The sequence below is a fragment of the Branchiostoma floridae genome, chromosome 5 (assembly GCF_000003815.2).
Source record: "Branchiostoma floridae strain S238N-H82 chromosome 5, Bfl_VNyyK, whole genome shotgun sequence".
NCBI classification, from domain to species: Eukaryota; Metazoa; Chordata; class Leptocardii; order Amphioxiformes; family Branchiostomatidae; genus Branchiostoma; species Branchiostoma floridae.
The window spans coordinates 27,307,539-27,325,452 of NC_049983.1; the positions used below are offsets into that span (position 1 = coordinate 27,307,539).

Consider the following 17,914-nt stretch of genomic DNA (forward strand, 5'->3'; position numbering starts at 1 on the left):
AAGGCACATTTGCTACATCTTTGTTACCACTGGCAGTGTTAACTCTAAAAATGAGTCTGCCCTTCATAAATTAATATTTATGTTATAGAGTATGCTGTCACGTCATTCAACGTGTGCCAAATAGCACTTACTCAAGCAACTGGATATGATTTTGGAAAATCATATCCAGTTGCTTGAGTAATTGCTATTTGGCAAATTTATTACCGGGACGTCTAACTTGCCTTCATCAACGCATTCAATATGTGATGTTTTGTTTTTGTCATGTTACTTTACAAAGACAATCTGAATAGTGGGTGTCAAAACATGTTCTAGCAACATGACATTGATGATTGCTATATGTGTATTGTTGAATGTTTACTTTTAGCTTTGCCATTCTTTGTACGGCCTTGTTCATAATAAAACATAACATTTCTCCGTCCTCTTCATGTGTTATCCAGGCAAAAACAAGAATCAAGCTGAACTTCCTTGACCAGATGGCCAAGTTCTGGGAACTACAGGTGAGTTGTTGGCTGTATATTGAAATTGGTGGTGAATAAAAAACAAGGTGTATCCGGTGCAATGGCCTAGTGGGTAGAGTGTTCGCCTTGCATTCGGAAGGTCGTGAGTTCAATCCCGGCCGAGTCATACCAGAGACTATAAAAATGGTACATGCTGCTTTCTCTGCTTAGCACTCAGCATTCGGGAAAGAGTATGGAAGTTGAACACACATCACTACCAGTGGACTAGCCCCCTGCTGTAGTGATTGCGTTGTGTGTGGCCCAGGGCTAACGAAACAGAGATGGGCACCGCCCTATGCGCCAGAAATGGGCACTGCCCTTGGTGCGGGAAGGGTTTAACTTTAACTGTAGTCTATTTCTCAGAAAAGCAGCAGTTGCGTTGAGCATTCCATACTCCATACAATCCCAATGAAAGTTACAGTAAAATGTCTCTATAGATCACTGTATACACAGAATTTGTATGTATGATTCATTGATGTCTTATTTTCATGAAACATTGTAACTGTACCCATTTTTATCTTCTCCATGTTCTCAGGGTAACACCTTAAAGATTCCAACGGTGGAAAGAAAGCTGCTGGATCTATACGGACTCAGCAAGGTAAGGTTTAGGCTCAGGCGCTCCTGAACATTTCCTGAAACAAAACATTATTTGTCAAGTCCAAGTACAGAAATAGCACATCATGCCTCGTTGCCGTTGAATGTCATTAGCATTTCCACTAGATGGAGATTACCAAGGAAACGCACAGCAAGTTGTCTAACATTTGATGTCATAATTGGAATTTCATGATTCCAACTGTATAAGCATGGTTTAAAAGACAACAGAAAATGTTAAAAATTGTTTTTTTTTATATTTGAAACTCATCCACCAATGTGTGAAATCTTTGCTAACTGGCAGCAGACTGACACGAGTCACAGAGTGTGGTTTCAGCCTCCAGTTGAAAGAAGGTGTTAACTTAAAGATTGTCAGAAATCCAATGTCTCCATCTCTCCTTGTCCAGGTTGTGCAGGAAGAGGGAGGGTTTGAGCAGGTGTGTCGGGACAGGAAGTGGTCCCGTATCGCTGTGAAGGTAAGATCTTACATGTATCTAGACATATATTAGGACCCCTACATTGTATCCAGACATCTACCATTTATCATATCTATGGTTCAGGCTGTGAGGCTAGTAAAGGATCGCTGGCAGCTAAGTATGAACTGTTTCTAAACGTTTTTGTCTAACGATATATACCTACATTTAAAGTAATGACCAAACTTCTTTATTAAAAACATGCAGATTAAGAAAGTGAGGGAAGGAAAACTTTAAGATGTCTTTCTTCACAAAACTGAGTCCACAGAGGCCTAAACCTGGATCTCAAGCTTTGTTTTCATTATCTTTTTTTTAATCCAACAACCAACAAGTTAGATTGGAGCTGCCTCAAGTTTACCAGCATAGACAATGTAGAAATGTTAGAATTGGCTGTTGATGTTTGCAGATGAACTACCCTCCTGGGAAGAACGTGGGCTCCCTGCTGAAGGGGCACTACGAGCGCATCCTGTTCCCATACGACGTGTTCCAGTCAGGCGCAACGCTCGCTCCCGTCAATACGGTACGCTGTTTATGTTTGGTCCAGTTAATGCTTAGGTCACCTTTCCAAACCGGGCAGCTTTCGGGATGACAAGGCCTAGGAAAAAAAATGTTGTGTTTCCTGTTTCCCTACCTACCCTAAAAAAACCTGCCGACCCTAGACTTTTTTTTTTGGGTGGGCAGTGGAGTCACATAGCTTCCAGTTAGAATTTTTATTTAGCCTGCTTCCTAGTGAAGTAAAACACTGCTTGTCCCATCTAATGAAGGATAAATGTATCTATCATGCACAAAATTAAAGTTTGACATTGAAAGACAAGTGTAATCATACATTTCAGTTTACTTTGTTCAACTGTATTGTAAATATGTATCACTAGAATTTTGGCTAGCCTAAAAAAAAAAAGGAAACAAAAAGATAATCCCTACCTACCGACCCTAATTCTTTCAGGACTGAAACAGGAAACACAACATTTTTTTTTCCTAGGCCCAAGAATTATATAAGACACCAAAAATACACAGAACGTAAAAAGAGAAGTCATGGGCATGATTCGTGTATATTTCTAGGTCTCTTACAACAGCCTAGCCGGCCAGAAATATGACTTAGGCATTAAAGCACCTGTCACACATCCAGGACCTACCCATGCATTTAAACCCTGGCCACTTGCCAACCAAGTTTGGCGCTGGGTAAGGTGTATCCTGTACTAGCTCCCTGTTTGCTTCTCTGATCCACTATGGCATGACCAGTGGAAGATTAGCTCTTCATTGATCTAAACTGTTTCAAGATCACTTGGACAAGGGTGCCCTCCTTTGTTGAACCAAACCATTTAGGGTTATTTTCTCAAAAATTTGAAGTGATAAGCATGAAGATGTGTACATTTTCCCACAGGATAAGCAGGATGTGGAGGACAGTAAGGACAGGGACTACAAGCCCCACGGTTTGTCATGATGAAGCTTATTTCCTAACTGTGATAATTTTCCCACAGGATAGGCAGGATGTAGAGGACAGTAAGGACAGGGACTACAAGCCCCACGGTTTGTCATGATGAAGCTTATTTCCTAACTGTGATAATTTTCCCACAGGATAGGCAGGATGTAGAGGACAGTAAGGACAGGGACTACAAGCCCCACGGTTTGTCATGATGAAGCTTATTTCCTAACTGTGAATGAAAATTTTCCCACAGGATAAGCAGGATGTGGAGGACAGTAAGGACAAGGACTACAAGCCCCACGGTTTGTCATGATGAAGCTTATTTCCTAACTGTGAATGAAAATTTTCCCACAGGATAAGCAGGATGTGGAGGACAGTAAGGACAAGGACTACAAGCCCCACGGCTTCTCCACCAGGATGGGGGGTGCGGGGCCGGGGCGCAGAGGCAAGAGGCCCATGAGGATGGAGGTGAGTTAATGTCCATTCCTTCATCAGAATTTTCACATACTCAGACTTGTTCACTGCAGGGTTGGACAAGTTCACCAGCCAGATTGTCCAGAGCAAGTGAAAGTGCTGTTTGCGCAAGTGCAATATATAAGTAAATTTTTTCCATTGAGTGCGATTTTGATATACTTGTTAGTTTTACAGTCATGACAACAAGCAATGGTCAACATAGAAAAGTAGAGGCAATAATGAGAATTCCATCACTGGAAGAGAAAATGCATTTAACAGTGACATAATTTTGAATTTTGGGAAAATTAAAAACCGATTTGGGCAATTAGATTTTTTACTTGCTTGACTGATAAGACAAGTGAATTTTAGAAAAATTGTCCAACCCTGCGTTGAGTCTCAGATATTAAAATTTTGCTGATTCAACACAAAAACAGAGTCTGGGGGAAGTCTGTACCTTCAACCTTGGTACACACAGTCAGTGAAGTGAACATATCCAAATGCTAGTTTTCCTCCCAGCCTTCTGTTTTCATGTTGTCCTAAATCTTTGCTGGGAAATATTAGAGAACCAAGAAAATGAAGGCTAAGTAGAGAGAATTTCTGAAAACCAAAATGATGTAGCAACGAGAGTTTGATGGATTTGGTTAAGGGAGGACGTTGCAATGTACAAAAAAATCACCCAGAGTGGCATAATTTTTACTACTCTGTGACAAGGTTTCAGTAGCTTTTTATGCTTCTATCCTTTTTTTTTATTATCAATACCTATTCTAATTTGTTTTAAGATAAACTGCTTCTTAAAGAATCACATGCTTCTTGTCCACAGTCTAGAAAGTTTTCTCCATTTTCAACTTCCTCATCAAAGAAACTAAAACAATGATTTTGTTGTTGCGGCTGTTTTCTATTTGCCAGTGTCGTGTGTGATTCAGTACTGTGAAACTGCAACCGTTTTTCTGCTGTCTTTGATTTGTGTTGAACTTTAACCTCTGACCTCTGGCCTTTCTCCTCTTCCCTGAAACAAAGACGGGGGTTCAATCTCAAGTGCACGTGGCCGAGACCAGCCACGTTAAGAAGGTGATCAGACTTCTTATAATCTCAGCGGCATGCAGCTCGCAAAATACGTCACCTTCTGTTGTGCTTCGTGCAAAACTTGTACATCTTCTCCAAATGAAGGATTTGATTACTTTTGAAATCTGCACATTGGCAAAGGGAAATAACATGACGAATGCAAATTTTTGCCTTTAAATTTGACAGACATGTATACAACCCCAAAACTGTTTAATGTTATGTAAAAAGTTCTGAAACGTACTCAAACAAGCCGATTAAACGTACTCAAACAAGTTTTAAATTACAGTCAACTCTTTTTGGAAACTCGCTTTTGTTGGTAAAGATGTACACACAAGCTTTATCAGTCTAGAATATAAGTGACACTCTGGTCTTATAATTCATCTTTGGTGGAAGAAAATTGGACAAATTGTTTCTCTTAAACAGAAACCGTAAGGACATGTAGAAGGTTTAGGATATTTATTTTGCCAGAGATTTCATCTGTTTATATCTGCTGCTTGATGATTAAAAACATACGCAGGCACCAGATATATGTCATGTCCTATAAAACACTAAAACATTTCTTTGTAAGCTGGAGACTGGATAGAAAGATGGGGATATGACGCATACTGTACTGTTAGATTGTTACATGGCTGTAGTGGTGTATGGTGAGATGTGTAGTTGTGGATGTATCAAATAAGACATACAGTCTTCCTGTACTATGTCATAGCTGGATAGTTTGCTCTTGAATAGAACCATGGATAAGTGGTGCGAGAATGTTGGGGTTAGTTACAGTGGAGTTGTTTAGGAAAAATTTTGCCAATTTCCAAAGTATGATACAATAATAGGAAGATGCAAGCTCCCAATGTCTGAACCTTTAGATATGTCAGCCAGCAGTAGACTTTATCTATACGAATAAAATATAGATTTAAACAATCTTTGCGTTTTTTCAAATCTTCAAAAGTATCTTCCAGGCAAGTTAGAAATCCTTTAGAATTTTCCTTTGAAATCACAGTGTCATTCTAAAGCAGCTCAAGTCAGAATTCAAATACTGTTTTGTAGAGTTTGTTGGGTTGGATTTCCGTGTTGTTAGCTAATCTCATGATCGGATTTGCTCTGTTCCACAGGAGGAGAACATCGACATGAGCGCCAACCCTGAGCTGAAGAAGCTGCAGATATTCGGGCCCGGGCCGAAGATGATGGGGCTGGGACTCAAGGCACAGGAGAAGAACAGGCTCAAGAAGATGAAAGGTAAGAGATGGTCAGAACAAGCCGACAGCTTAGTTTCTGTATTCCTGTATGTAAGTTCATGTGACTGTTTCCCAAATCATATCCAGTTGCTGAGTAATTGCTATTTGGCATATCTAATTCCCTGGATGTCTAACCTTCATCGAGGTTAGTTCCTGTTACACATTCAGAACCTTCCCAAGACTTTTCCGACCACTCCCCTAGCAAGATCAGCGCTGGGTTGGGAGTAGCCTGGAATCTAGCTTCTTTCATGCTTTTTCCATGTTTTTTAATTCATAGTCAGTTGGCACAGAAAACTTTAAAGAATAGTAGACAACCTCGCCAACTTCCAAGCTTAGATAATGATGATCCCGTGCCACATCCTGTATGTAGTCAGGGTTGGACAGGTCCACTAGCCCTATTGTCCAGGGCAAGTGAAAGTGCTGATCGGGCAAGTGCATGTCCTGCCCCACTTGCCCGATCGGGCAAGGAAGATATTTTAATTGAGTGAGATTTTGATAAACTTGTTACTTTTTGCAGTCATGACATCAAGCAATGGTCAACATGGAAAAATAGAGGCAATAATTAGAATTCCATTGCTGGAAGTGACAATGCATATAAAAGTGGCATTTGAATTTTGGGCAAGTGAAAAATAGGACAAGTGAATTATAGAGAACTTGTTCAACCCTGGTAGTGCTGTTCTGACACACCTGTATGTAGTGCTGTTTTGACACACCTGTTTGTCCACAGAAGAAGAAGGGCATGACGATGTGAAACCTGAGCCTGTGGTGGAGGTGAAACAAGAACCTGGGGAAACACCTGCGGAACAGGTCCCACCTGCCCAACAGACATCACCGGCCGAGGAGAAAGCTCCGGAGAGGCGGTCGCCACGGAAACTGGACACGCCCAAGAAGGAGGGGTCGCCTCCATCTGCGCCTAAGGAGGAGGTCCGGAGGCTGAGGGAACGGAGTGGGGCGCTGGCGGCAAACTTTGTAAGTCCTGTAATCAGCTGCGTACGGCAGGGCTCACGATACTGCAACCTGTAATGGGCAGGAAAGCTTCCTAAATAGATGGTTAAACTGTAGTCAACTTGTAATTTTGCAGAATAGAAAACATTAGGCCTGGTATTTTGAAGTTAAGAGTATACAACACCTAATCTGTACTAGTTGGAAAGAATAGATTGGGTATTTTGTAATGCGAAGTACAATTTCTGAATGCTTGCTACATTGCAGGTTACAGGAAAAGGTATTTTGAGTCCTGTTTTTTTACATTGATTCTGCCAGGAAAGGATGCCAACATAGTGATAAAAGAACATCAAAGGTGTTGCCATTGGAAACCTCCAACATGGAACTGTTTGGATTAAACAGTTGAAATTGAAATGTAAACATGTAGTTTCCTCAGATTCCACCGACATGGCATATTAACAGTTTTTTAATGTTGAAGAAAAAGCTTTCAATTTTTTGACATGTTTTTGATTTCAAACATAACTTTTGTAATATTTGGATGTACAATTTCACATTTTACACCTGAGAAATAAAGTCTAGCCATTCCATTTGATCCCCTTGTTGGCATGATTTTGTGGCAGTAGTATGAGTGACAAATGTTGAACTAGATGTAACAATTTTTCAGTTAACGATGATGGTTTTTCTATCTTTTTAAGGGCGTGTCTTCAGGCATGTCTGTCCGACGTCGACACGGGGTAAATATGGTTTTCTGTCCCGTTGTCGTGGTGACCATTCCACGCCATTGTGCCGTACATGTGCCCAACATGGCGAGGCTGGAATGTAAAAACATATGCCTGTGTGCTGTGCTACATCCCCCTTTTCACTCAATCCACTTTTTCCTTTACACTCAACACACCACATTTCCTTTCATACTTGAGCCTGCTTCTTTCTTGACACTATCCCATGCCTTTTTGAGCTTTGAGCTCCCCTACAAACTCCAAAACTTCCCCTGGCTGAATTTTTCACCTTCAACTTGAGAATATTGGTGTTAAGTCATTGTTTATCAAGTTCCCATGGCCAAGTGTCCTTGGACAGCACTTTATTGCATGGCTAAGAGATCATTCCTTAGTCCAGTGACTTAGTTTTTTTACCTGCTCAATTGTTTTGTTTTTTACTCCTCCCTTTTGAAGATGTTTCTTTTATGTAAAGACGGGAGCCATCACTATGTAAAGGCAAAGGTAGATGATTCTCTTTCTGTCAAATCTTGGAGACCCCCTTGATTTTTGTTGCTTTGGGACAGTTCACTGTCTTTTTTTACCTGGTCAGTGAAACTCCTGACCTGTGCCTTGTAACCTTGACCTGTGCCTTATAACCCCTGACCTGTATCCTGTAACCCAAGTTGAACCCTGCCCTGTGCCCTATAAACCCTTACCTGTGTCCTGTAGCCCCTGACCTGTATCCTGTACCCTGACCTGTAGCCCATGATCTGTGCCCTGTAACCCCTGACCTTTGCCCTATAACCCTGCCCTGTTCCCCTGCAGATCGACACGTACATCTGCCACTCGTGCGGGAAGGGAGACGACGAGAGCCACCTGCTGCTGTGTGACGGCTGCGACGACGCTTTCCACACCTACTGCCTCATCCCCCCTCTCACCGACATCCCCAAGGGAGACTGGAGGTGCCCCAAATGTGTGGCCGCAGTGAGTACACAAACCTCCTACAGTGTTAACCCTTCCACACCTACTGGTGCCCCAAATGTGTGGCCGCAGTGAGTACACAAACCTCCTACAGTATTAACCCTTCCACACCTACTGGTGCCCCAAATGTGTGGCCGCGGTGAGTACACAAACCTCCTACAGTATTAACCCTTGTACACTTACTGGTGCCCCAAATGTGTGGCCGCAGTGAGTACACAAACCTCCTACAGTATTAACCCTTCCACACCTACTGGTGCCCCAAATGTGTGGCCGCGGTGAGTACACAAACCTCCTACAGTATTAACCCTTTTACACCCACTGGTGCCCCAAATGTGTGGCTGCTGTGAGTAAACACACTTTCTACAGTATTAACCCTTCCACACCTACTGGTGCCCCAAATGTGTGGCCCCTGTGAGATTTTTTTAATCTCATCTGCTTTACAATGTTCATCTAAGAGACGATATGTATGCACTCTGCATTGTAAGTATTACACAATTCAGCCTAAAGGCTTCTATGTTCTACAAACTAGTTAATTATTCACTCACTACCTTCAATAAGAGGTTAACGTTAAGGTGGGTACACAGAATCAATCATCCGGGGCTGATGCACTGTGGCTGTGGCATCCCTCTTCAGGTTTTCTTTTTAGCTGAAGAGATCAGAGAAAAATATATCTTTATACAACTTTATCAAATCGCATAGCAGAAGGCGAGACCATTGGTTTGGAGACTGAATATAACACTACATTTTCCTGCAGGAGTTCTCAACCAAACTGACCATAACCATACATTTTCCTACAGGAGTGCTCGAAGCCTTGCTCCCAAACTTACCATAACCGTACATTTTCCTACAGGAGTGCTCGAAGCCTTGCTCCCAAACTGACCATAACCATACATTTTCCTACAGGAGTGCTCGAAGCCTTGCTCCCAAACTTACCATAACCGTACATTTTCCTACAGGAGTGCTCGAAGCCTTGCTCCCAAACTTACCATAACCGTACATTTTCCCACAGGAATGCTCGAAGCCATCTGACCCTTACGGGTTTGAGCAGGCTCGTAAGGAGTACACCCTGCAGTCCTTCGGGGAGATGGCAGACCAGTTCAAACAGGACTACTTCAGTATGCCTGTCCACGTGAGTATTCCACTACAACATAATTTTATACAATTTTACCCCCAAAAATATCTCAATTTCTCTGTTTCTGAACATTTCTTGAACATTCACGACAGTGAGTGAGCGTGTACAAGAGCTTTTTCAACTGTTGGTAACAGGATAAAGGAACTCCCACTGTTTGTAAGTCTGATCTAAAAGATTTTACATGAACAAACTTGTATGTGGATGTGGATCCGGACTGAAAATGAGAAAATCAGGTCCACCGTTCACCATGTAAAAGATGTTTTGGGACTTGTGTGTCCAGTCCACCTTTCTACACACCTTACAGATACATGGAAAACCGAAGAAGAAACCAAAGCTGCTACCCTTTAAGAAATTAGTAACTAAACTCTGAGATAAATGTGGTTGTTTTTGCATTTGTGCCTTCCTCAGATGGTTCCTTGTGAGACGGTTGAGAAGGAGTTTTGGCGCCTGGTGAATTCGATCGAGGACGACGTGACGGTTTCGTACGGCGCTGACCTGCACACGGTGGAACACGGCAGCGGCTTCCCCTGCAAGTCCAATGGGAAGGCCATGAGCCCGGAGGATGAGGTAATGTTATTCACTTTGTCTTCTGAGTTCCAACTTAACGGTCTGAGAAAATTCAACTTGTCAATTTTCTCAGAACTAAATGTTCGCAGTGGCGGCAGGTGCGCATAAAAAACATTGGTGATTTAACCTTTATTGGTAATAATAAGTTTGCGTTGCAGTCACCACTGTGAAAACCTTGGACACGAAGTACATTGAAAAAAATCAGGAATTACAGTAATGTTTGAAAAAAGAGTTAGGAATGAAACATAGTCACACTAAGGCACATCTACATGTGATGTAGAAGAGGACTATCACAGGATTGTTTTGTAGTCTGTGTAACGCAAACTCTGCATGGCTCTGTGGTAGAACATGGAGTGATTGGATGTGAAACTAAAATGTTTGTTTATTTGTTTGTTGTGTTCAGGAGTATGCCATGACTCTGTGAAACATGGAGTTATTGGATGTGAAACTAATGTTAATTTGTTTGTTGTGTTCAGGAGTACGCCATGGCTCCGTGGAACCTGAACAACCTCCCGGTGCTGGACGCCTCCGTTCTGAGCCACATCAGTGCCGACATCTCTGGCATGAAGGTAACACAAACTCATGGTCTAAATCATTCATCATGGTGAAAAAATGCAGGTATACTTGGACTGAAAGTGAAAGAACAAAATATATTTGCCTTCTCCAATGAATTTTTTATGTTACAGTCAAACCTGCCCAACAAGACTACTTGTGAGACTGATAAAATCTGGTCTCTTTGAACAGGTCACTAGATGTATAGACAGGATTCTCAATGCTTGTGTCAATGGGGGAAAAAACTATCTAAGGATGTTCACATTGGCCAGGACGTGGTCCTTCTGAAAGACATGGTCAGTTGTACAGGCTTGACTTCATTGTTGAAGAATGCTGTACGCATGAGCCATGCCAGTTACATGAAAAGCCTTGTGAAGCCATCTGCCCACAGTGTTAAAGTTTACTGTGTGTGTTTCAGATCCCATGGACGTATGTGGGGATGTGCTTCTCCTGTTTCTGTCTGCCCCCAGTGTTACAGTTTACTGTGTGTGTTTCAGATCCCATGGACGTATGTGGGGATGTGCTTCTCCTGTTTCTGCTGGCATAATGAGGACCACTGGAGCTACTCTATCAACTACCTGCACTGGTGAGTCATTCTGTGTACATTCCTGAAGGGAGGCGTTTTTTTCTTCTCCTTTTCTTCCTTTCCAAACAAATAAGGTCAATGGCCTAGACCAGACACTGTCACTATGGTTACTGGTAAAGTAGCATGTAGCTACTTAAAAATCATCAACCATCGTCACCAAATTACATTTTATAGCAAGTGACAGAACAGAGCTTGAGGGGCAGGTCACTATATATATGAATGCACTAAAAGAAACAGGCCTAGACCATGTGAAGGTAAACATTACTGTAAATGCAGAAATGTTCGCAGTTTTCGCGGTGACCACTTCACCGCGAACTTAAAACCATCCGAACATTTTTCTATTATGGTATTAGACTGCCGTCTATGGTGTTACCGCAAACTTAAGTCCACCGCGAAAAGTCCTTTTACCGCGAAATTAAATCCCCTCGAACTTAAATGCATTTACAGTATGTTGTTGCTTGCAAAAATCCTTCCCAGGTACTGTTACCTGTAAGACATAATGGTGCTTGAAATACTGGCAAAAAGGACTGCAACCATTTCATGGAGCATGCCACACTAGTGGGGATGTTGTTTACATGTTTGTTTTTGTTTGTCTGTCTCCAGGGGCGAGCCGAAGACGTGGTACGGCGTGCCCGGTGCGAGGGCACAGGATTTTGAGGCGGTGATGAAGCAGAACGCGCCGGAGCTGTTCGTGAACGCGCCGGACCTTCTGCACCAGCTGGTCACCATCATGAACCCCATGATCATCATGGAAGGGAAAGTGCCGGTTAGTACAGACTCACACATGCGCATGCACGCACATTCACACACACACACACACACACACACATACACACACACACACACACTCACACACACACACTCTGCACCAGCTGGTCACCATCATGAACCCCATGATTATCATGGAGGGGAAAGTGCCGGTTGTCGGTACATGATTGTACAGTAGTTACAGATTCTGGGGAAATTCTCCTAGCTCTTCTAGAAAGCACAATGAACCACGGCTTAATGTCCTAAAGTACTTAAACCCTTTTCAATAGCGTGCTTTTCGGTTGAGTGACACATCCGTGATTTAGGGCTTGTTGGTTCACTGACAGATCCGCTAACCATTGGACTTTGTACAGTATTCCACTGATGAAGCTCATATGTGTTACATGTTTGTGTCCACAGGTGTACCGGACCAACCAGTGTGCGGGGGAGTTTGTGGTGACGTTCCCTCGGGCGTACCACGCTGGCTTCAACCAAGGCTACAACTTCGCAGAAGCCGTCAACTTCTGTCCTGCAGACTGGGTAAAGGAAGCTTTACACTGGGCAAATTACACGTGTGGCTGACTCGGTTAAGGAATGATTTTAAATCATTCTTGTACATTTGGTTACAACACTGACTGTTCAAATGGTCCGGTAAGACAAGACCACACACAGAAGGGAGTTTTGTTTTTAGACCAAATGGATTACTTTCTGATGGACAGCAAAGCAGAAAGGATTGTGAAGAAGGATAGCAAGTTTTACTTGAATACTCGAAATACCTACTTGCACTCTCGCAAATGCAACCACATTTTGCTTGGCATAACTTAATTTTGAACCTAGGTAGCGCAATGCACAACCTGAAATTTTGCAGCTGGAATGCCACTTTTCCACTTTCTACGTGCATAAAATTTATATTTATGTAACTGGAAGAAAAGAAGTAGCTGATTTGAAGAAAGTAATTTGATAGCGCAACCTGGCTTTTGACTCAGGTTGCCATATGGAAAGCCTGAATGAAAAAAGATTTCAAGCACTCCATGTGTATTTGGAATTGACATTAGAACGTGAATATTTCTGTGTTCCAGCTCCCCATTGGCCGAGCGTGTGTGGAACACTACAGCGACCTGAAGAGGTTCAACGTGTTCGCGCACGAGGAGCTGATCTGCAAGATGGCGGCCAACCCGGACGCTCTGGGCCTGGACATTGCCGCGGCAACGCACAAGGAAATGCTGCATATGGTTGAGACGGAGAAGAAGTCTAGAAGGGCTCTGCTGGAAAGGGTAAGACATCTTCAGGTGTTACATAACGTCTTAAAGCATTGTCTGGACTTGCTGCATGTGGTTGAGACAAAAAATAAGTCTAAGACATCTTCAAATGTTAATAGGTGTTAAGAGAATGTGTTGTGCAGAAAGCGGTTGAAAAGTTCACTAAGTTGCTTACCGGAAGCTGCTATAAATCTAAAGCTTTCAACAGTTATTGCACAATATTCTTGGAAGGCTGGTGCAGTTGATTCAGATGTAAGTGGTTTGAGGGGAAAACATGACAAAAAGGTAGAAATGTTTAAGAAAAGATTTAGAGCTTTAACTGAGTATTTATGATTGGATATAAACCTTATTCCTGAAGGAAAGTTGTACTGTGATAAATTTCCCGCACATAAACCAGATTTTCAACTGTGTGAAACTCCAGTCTTTTTCAAGGCATTACAGCTTAACTTTGCCTCTACCAACACAGATGAACTTTCTAAGTAAAACTTTGTCCCTATCCCGACCAGGGCACGACGGAGGCAGAGCGAGAGGCATTCGAGCTGCTTCCAGACGACGAGCGCCAGTGCGACTCCTGCATGCGGACATGTTTCCTGTCTGCCGTTACCTGCCCATGCAGTCCCAACAAGCTGGTGTGTGTGCGACACGCCGACCGCCTGTGTGACTGTGGACCTGCCAGGCATGTGCTCAGGTGAGGGATGGTTTGTTTGTTTGTTTGTTTGTTTGTTTGTGGATGTTTCCTGTCGGCCGTTACCTGCCCATGCAGTCCCAACAAGCTGGTGTGTGTGCAACACGCCGACCGCCTGTGTGACTCTGGACCTGCCAGGCATGTGCTCAGGTGAGGCACTGGTTTGTTTGTGTGTCTGTTTGTTTGTTTGTTTGTTTGTCTGTTTGTTTGTTTGGGACACAAACTGACAGTCTGTACCAGTTAGATATCCAGGTATGTAAAAGGTAGTTTCCTAGCCTTTAGTTAAACCTGTTCTCCTCTGTATCTAAGCGCGGTATTGGAAAGTGGAGCCCATCCCTCCCACTGACTTTTACTTCCCCAACCCAAGTCAGGTAACCAAGAAAGAACAGAGAGATTTCTATGCATATCCAATGATGGCAAAGTTTGTTTTGATCTAAGACTTGTTTTTCCAAAACAATCTTTGGATCTGGGCATCATCATCATCGGTCGGCTGCGGCGCAGGCCACTGTAAGTTTCTTCCAAGACCTTCTGTCGGCAGCATAGCTGGAAAAACAAGTCTTAGATCAGAACGAATATTGCCATCATCAGATAAGCATGGAAATCTCTGTGCCTCCGCTGTGCTCATGCATTCAGAGATTGCTACTTGAAAGGACTCGTCCTGAAAGTTATTTGAATCTTGAATGTCTGGCCCCGCAGATTGGTTTCCAAGGTAATTGTGGTCACATGACATTTTTGTTATGCTAATGATCCGCAGCACGAAATAATGACTTTCTCCAGACTAATTTGGACGCCGACCTGAGGTCCAGAAAGATCGAACTCTGTTTGGCAGAGATTTTTCCCTTTCTTACCTCAGAATTTATACAAATTTCCTTCAGGTATGACAAGCTTACTAAGACTTTTGTGTTTTCTTTTCATTAGGCTCCCTACCATGTTGACTTGCTTACTTATTGTTCTGTGTTTTTGTGGAGAGATCGGTACACGTTAGATAAACTGCCCCTCCATTTTGATGTGTAAAGCTGCTATTATCAGTTTACTTGTTGTTTTTGTGCAGGTGTAGGCACATTTTGATGAGCTTTTCTCGATGTTGACTTATGTGTTTTTAACCTATTTTTGTGCGGGTTATCAGTAGACGTTAGACAAACTGCCCTCGATGTTGACTTGTTTATGTATTGTTTATTTGTTGTTTTTCCGCAGGTACCGGTACACGCTAGACGAATTGCCCTCCATGTTGACATGTATACTTGTTTTTGTTGTGCAGGTACCGGTACATGTTAGATGAGATACGGTCAATGTTGACATACTTACTTGTTTTTGTGCAGGTAACGGTTCACATTAGATGAACTGCCCTCGATGTTGACATGTTTACTTTTTGTTTATGTGCAGGTATCGGTACACGTTAGACAAACTGCCCTCGATGTTGACATGTTTACTTGTTGTTTTGTGCAGGTACCGGTACACGCTAGACAAACTGCCCTCGATGTTGACATGTTTACTTGTTGTTTGCAGGTACAGGTACACGCTAGACGAACTGCCCTCGATGTTGACATGTTTACTTGTTGTTGTGCAGGTACCGGTACACGCTAGACAAACTGCCCTCGATGTTGACATGTTTACTTGTTGTTGTTGTGCAGGTACCGGTACACGCTAGACGAACTGCCCTCGATGTTGACATGTTTACTTGTTGTTGTTGTGCAGGTACCGGTACACGCTAGACGAACTGCCCTCGATGTTGACATGTTTACTTGTTGTTGTTGTGCAGGTACCGGTACACGCTAGACGAACTGCCCTCGATGTTGACATGTTTACTTGTTGTTGTTGTGCAGGTACCGGTACACGCTAGACAAACTGCCCTCGATGTTGACATGTTTACTTGTTGTTTTTCCGCAGGTACCGGTACACGCTAGACGAACTGCCCTCCATGTTACACAGACTGAAACTGCGGGCGGAGTCCTACAACATCTGGTCCAGCAAAGTCAAGGGCGCCATGGAGGCTCCACAGCTGGACAAACTGGGTGAGCCAAACAGTCTTGGTCAAATCTGAAATAGGTGTTTTTTTCATCAACGTTTAGTAGCCCATGTTGTTAAATTTTCGTTATCAAATATATTATTTCAAGTTTATGAAAGTACATTTTCATGAATTCCATGTTCTGAAGTTCAGATTTCTTTTATGGAAGGAACAGGAATTTTTTGAAGGCTTGTGTGTGAGAAAACACTGTTCAGGAAGAGAGTTCCATAGTCTGTTGCTTTATTATTACATTGTAATGATGTGAGCCAGAGAAGAACCTATCTCTCAATGGTAGGACATGTAGTAAAAGTGTTATTCCTGTAACATAGTTGACAGAGTTAACCTAGTGGTACACTGAAAAGCTCTCCTGTAGTAAAAGTTTTATTGTTGGTGCAGAGTTGACAGAGCTAAACTAGCAATACACTGCAAACCATCTATGGTAGAGCAAGAGGTAAAAGTTTTATTCTTGGTGCAGAGCTGACAGAGTTAACCTAGAGGCACACTGAAAAGCTTTGATTGTTTGAATGATCATGTAGTAAATGTTTTATTCCTGGAACTGCAGGGCTCGAAATACCACCTGCATATGCAAGTTAGTGCAGGCAAAATTGGAGCTGTGCGGGTATTTGTGATATCTACCTGCACCTAACCTGCACTGGTCCTTGTACTGGGTTTTATACATAAATGTCCTATGATGTAGGTGTATATGGATTGTTATCAGCTGCATTGACTGTTACCACCTATGAAGTATAAAAGAAAAATAGCAATGGTTCCTAAACAATTTGATATAATCCATATTTCGTAAATTCAGAGTGGTGCAGGTAAAATGTGTCTGGTGCAGGTAATTTTCAATGTTACCTGCACCTGTGCAGGTATGCAGAAAAATGTATTTCGAGCTCTGAACTGAGTTGACTTAGCTATACACTGTAAACTCTCAATCATCAATGGTAGGACATGTCTAATAAAAGTCTTATTCCGGGTGCAGAGTTAACCTTGTAAGCTCTCAATGGTGAAACATGACTTGTAAAAGTGTTCTTCGTGGAACAGAGTTGACAGAGTGAACCTTAAGTGGTACACTGCAGAGCTCTCAATGGACATGTAGTAAAAGTGTTATTCCTTAAACAGAGTTGACGGAGCTGAAGGAGCTCATCACGGAAGCTGAGGAGCGGAAATTTCCGGAGAACGAGCTTCTCCAGGCGCTGGAGTCTGCTGTAGCCGAGGCTGAGAAGTGTGCCAGCGTGGCCGCACAGCTCGTTAGCAAGAAGCACCGCACAAGGTACGGAACTCTTAATTAATTAATTGATAAATCAGTCAGTAAAACGAGCTTCTCCAGGCACTGGAGTCTGCTGTGGCCGAGGCCGAGAAGTGCGCCAGTGTGGCCGCTCAGCTCGTTAGCAAAAAGCACCGCACAAGGTCTGGAACACTTTTACCTGATCAGTCAGTCAGTCATTGGATCAACCAATCAATCAATTGTAGGGTGTAGGACATTTGCTCTCAGTTAAGCCTGATAGTGAGTAGGACGTGTTATGAATTAGAGTGAGAAAAACAACAAAGTTGATAGATCCGTGAGTCCCATTATCTTGCCTTTATCTGCAAGAAGTACCGCACAAGGTATGGAACAATCAATCAATCAATAAATGAACCTATTAATTAATGGAGGGGGTAGGGCATGTGCTCTTGGTTGAACCTGATATTATTGAGTTTTATTTGTGTTGTAATTAGACCCCATTAGAAGCAGGGATCCGTGTGTCGCTAAGTCAGTCTTGCCCTAGTTTGGGCTCTGTGTTCATGTAGCTGACCTAACACTGGTGGCAGTGTATGTCCCTCAATGTGTATGCTGCACAACATCAGCATCTTGCTGCCTGGTGCAGAATATTGTATTGTATTGTCGCAATCCAAATAAAGTAAAGTAAAGTAAAGTAAATCTAATGAAGTTATTACATTGACGAGAATCACATAAACGGAACAACAGTCACACCGTATGGGTCTGATTGATCAGTCTGTGGTAGACATAATATCATGGCTTCTTCTTTTTCCCCAG

General features: G+C 42.6%; 1 protein-coding gene across 1 annotated transcript in view; it reads left to right on the top strand.

Moving 5' to 3' along the window:
* Positions 1 to 17,914, top strand: part of LOC118416400 (lysine-specific demethylase 5A-like) — a gene marked incomplete in the record, with an annotated part of 43,369 nt that overhangs the window by 13,994 nt on the left and 11,461 nt on the right. Inside the window, 20 exon segments of the mRNA XM_035821497.1 lie at positions 438 to 497; positions 1,033 to 1,095; positions 1,496 to 1,564; positions 1,968 to 2,081; positions 3,339 to 3,452; positions 4,455 to 4,505; positions 5,603 to 5,726; positions 6,453 to 6,694; positions 7,363 to 7,401; positions 8,188 to 8,346; positions 9,353 to 9,472; positions 9,884 to 10,042; positions 10,519 to 10,611; positions 11,092 to 11,180; positions 11,784 to 11,946; positions 12,348 to 12,467; positions 13,007 to 13,201; positions 13,693 to 13,874; positions 15,759 to 15,883; positions 16,999 to 17,119. Coding sequence (XP_035677390.1) covers positions 438 to 497; positions 1,033 to 1,095; positions 1,496 to 1,564; positions 1,968 to 2,081; positions 3,339 to 3,452; positions 4,455 to 4,505; positions 5,603 to 5,726; positions 6,453 to 6,694; positions 7,363 to 7,401; positions 8,188 to 8,346; positions 9,353 to 9,472; positions 9,884 to 10,042; positions 10,519 to 10,611; positions 11,092 to 11,180; positions 11,784 to 11,946; positions 12,348 to 12,467; positions 13,007 to 13,201; positions 13,693 to 13,874; positions 15,759 to 15,883; positions 16,999 to 17,119 — 2,402 coding nt within the window.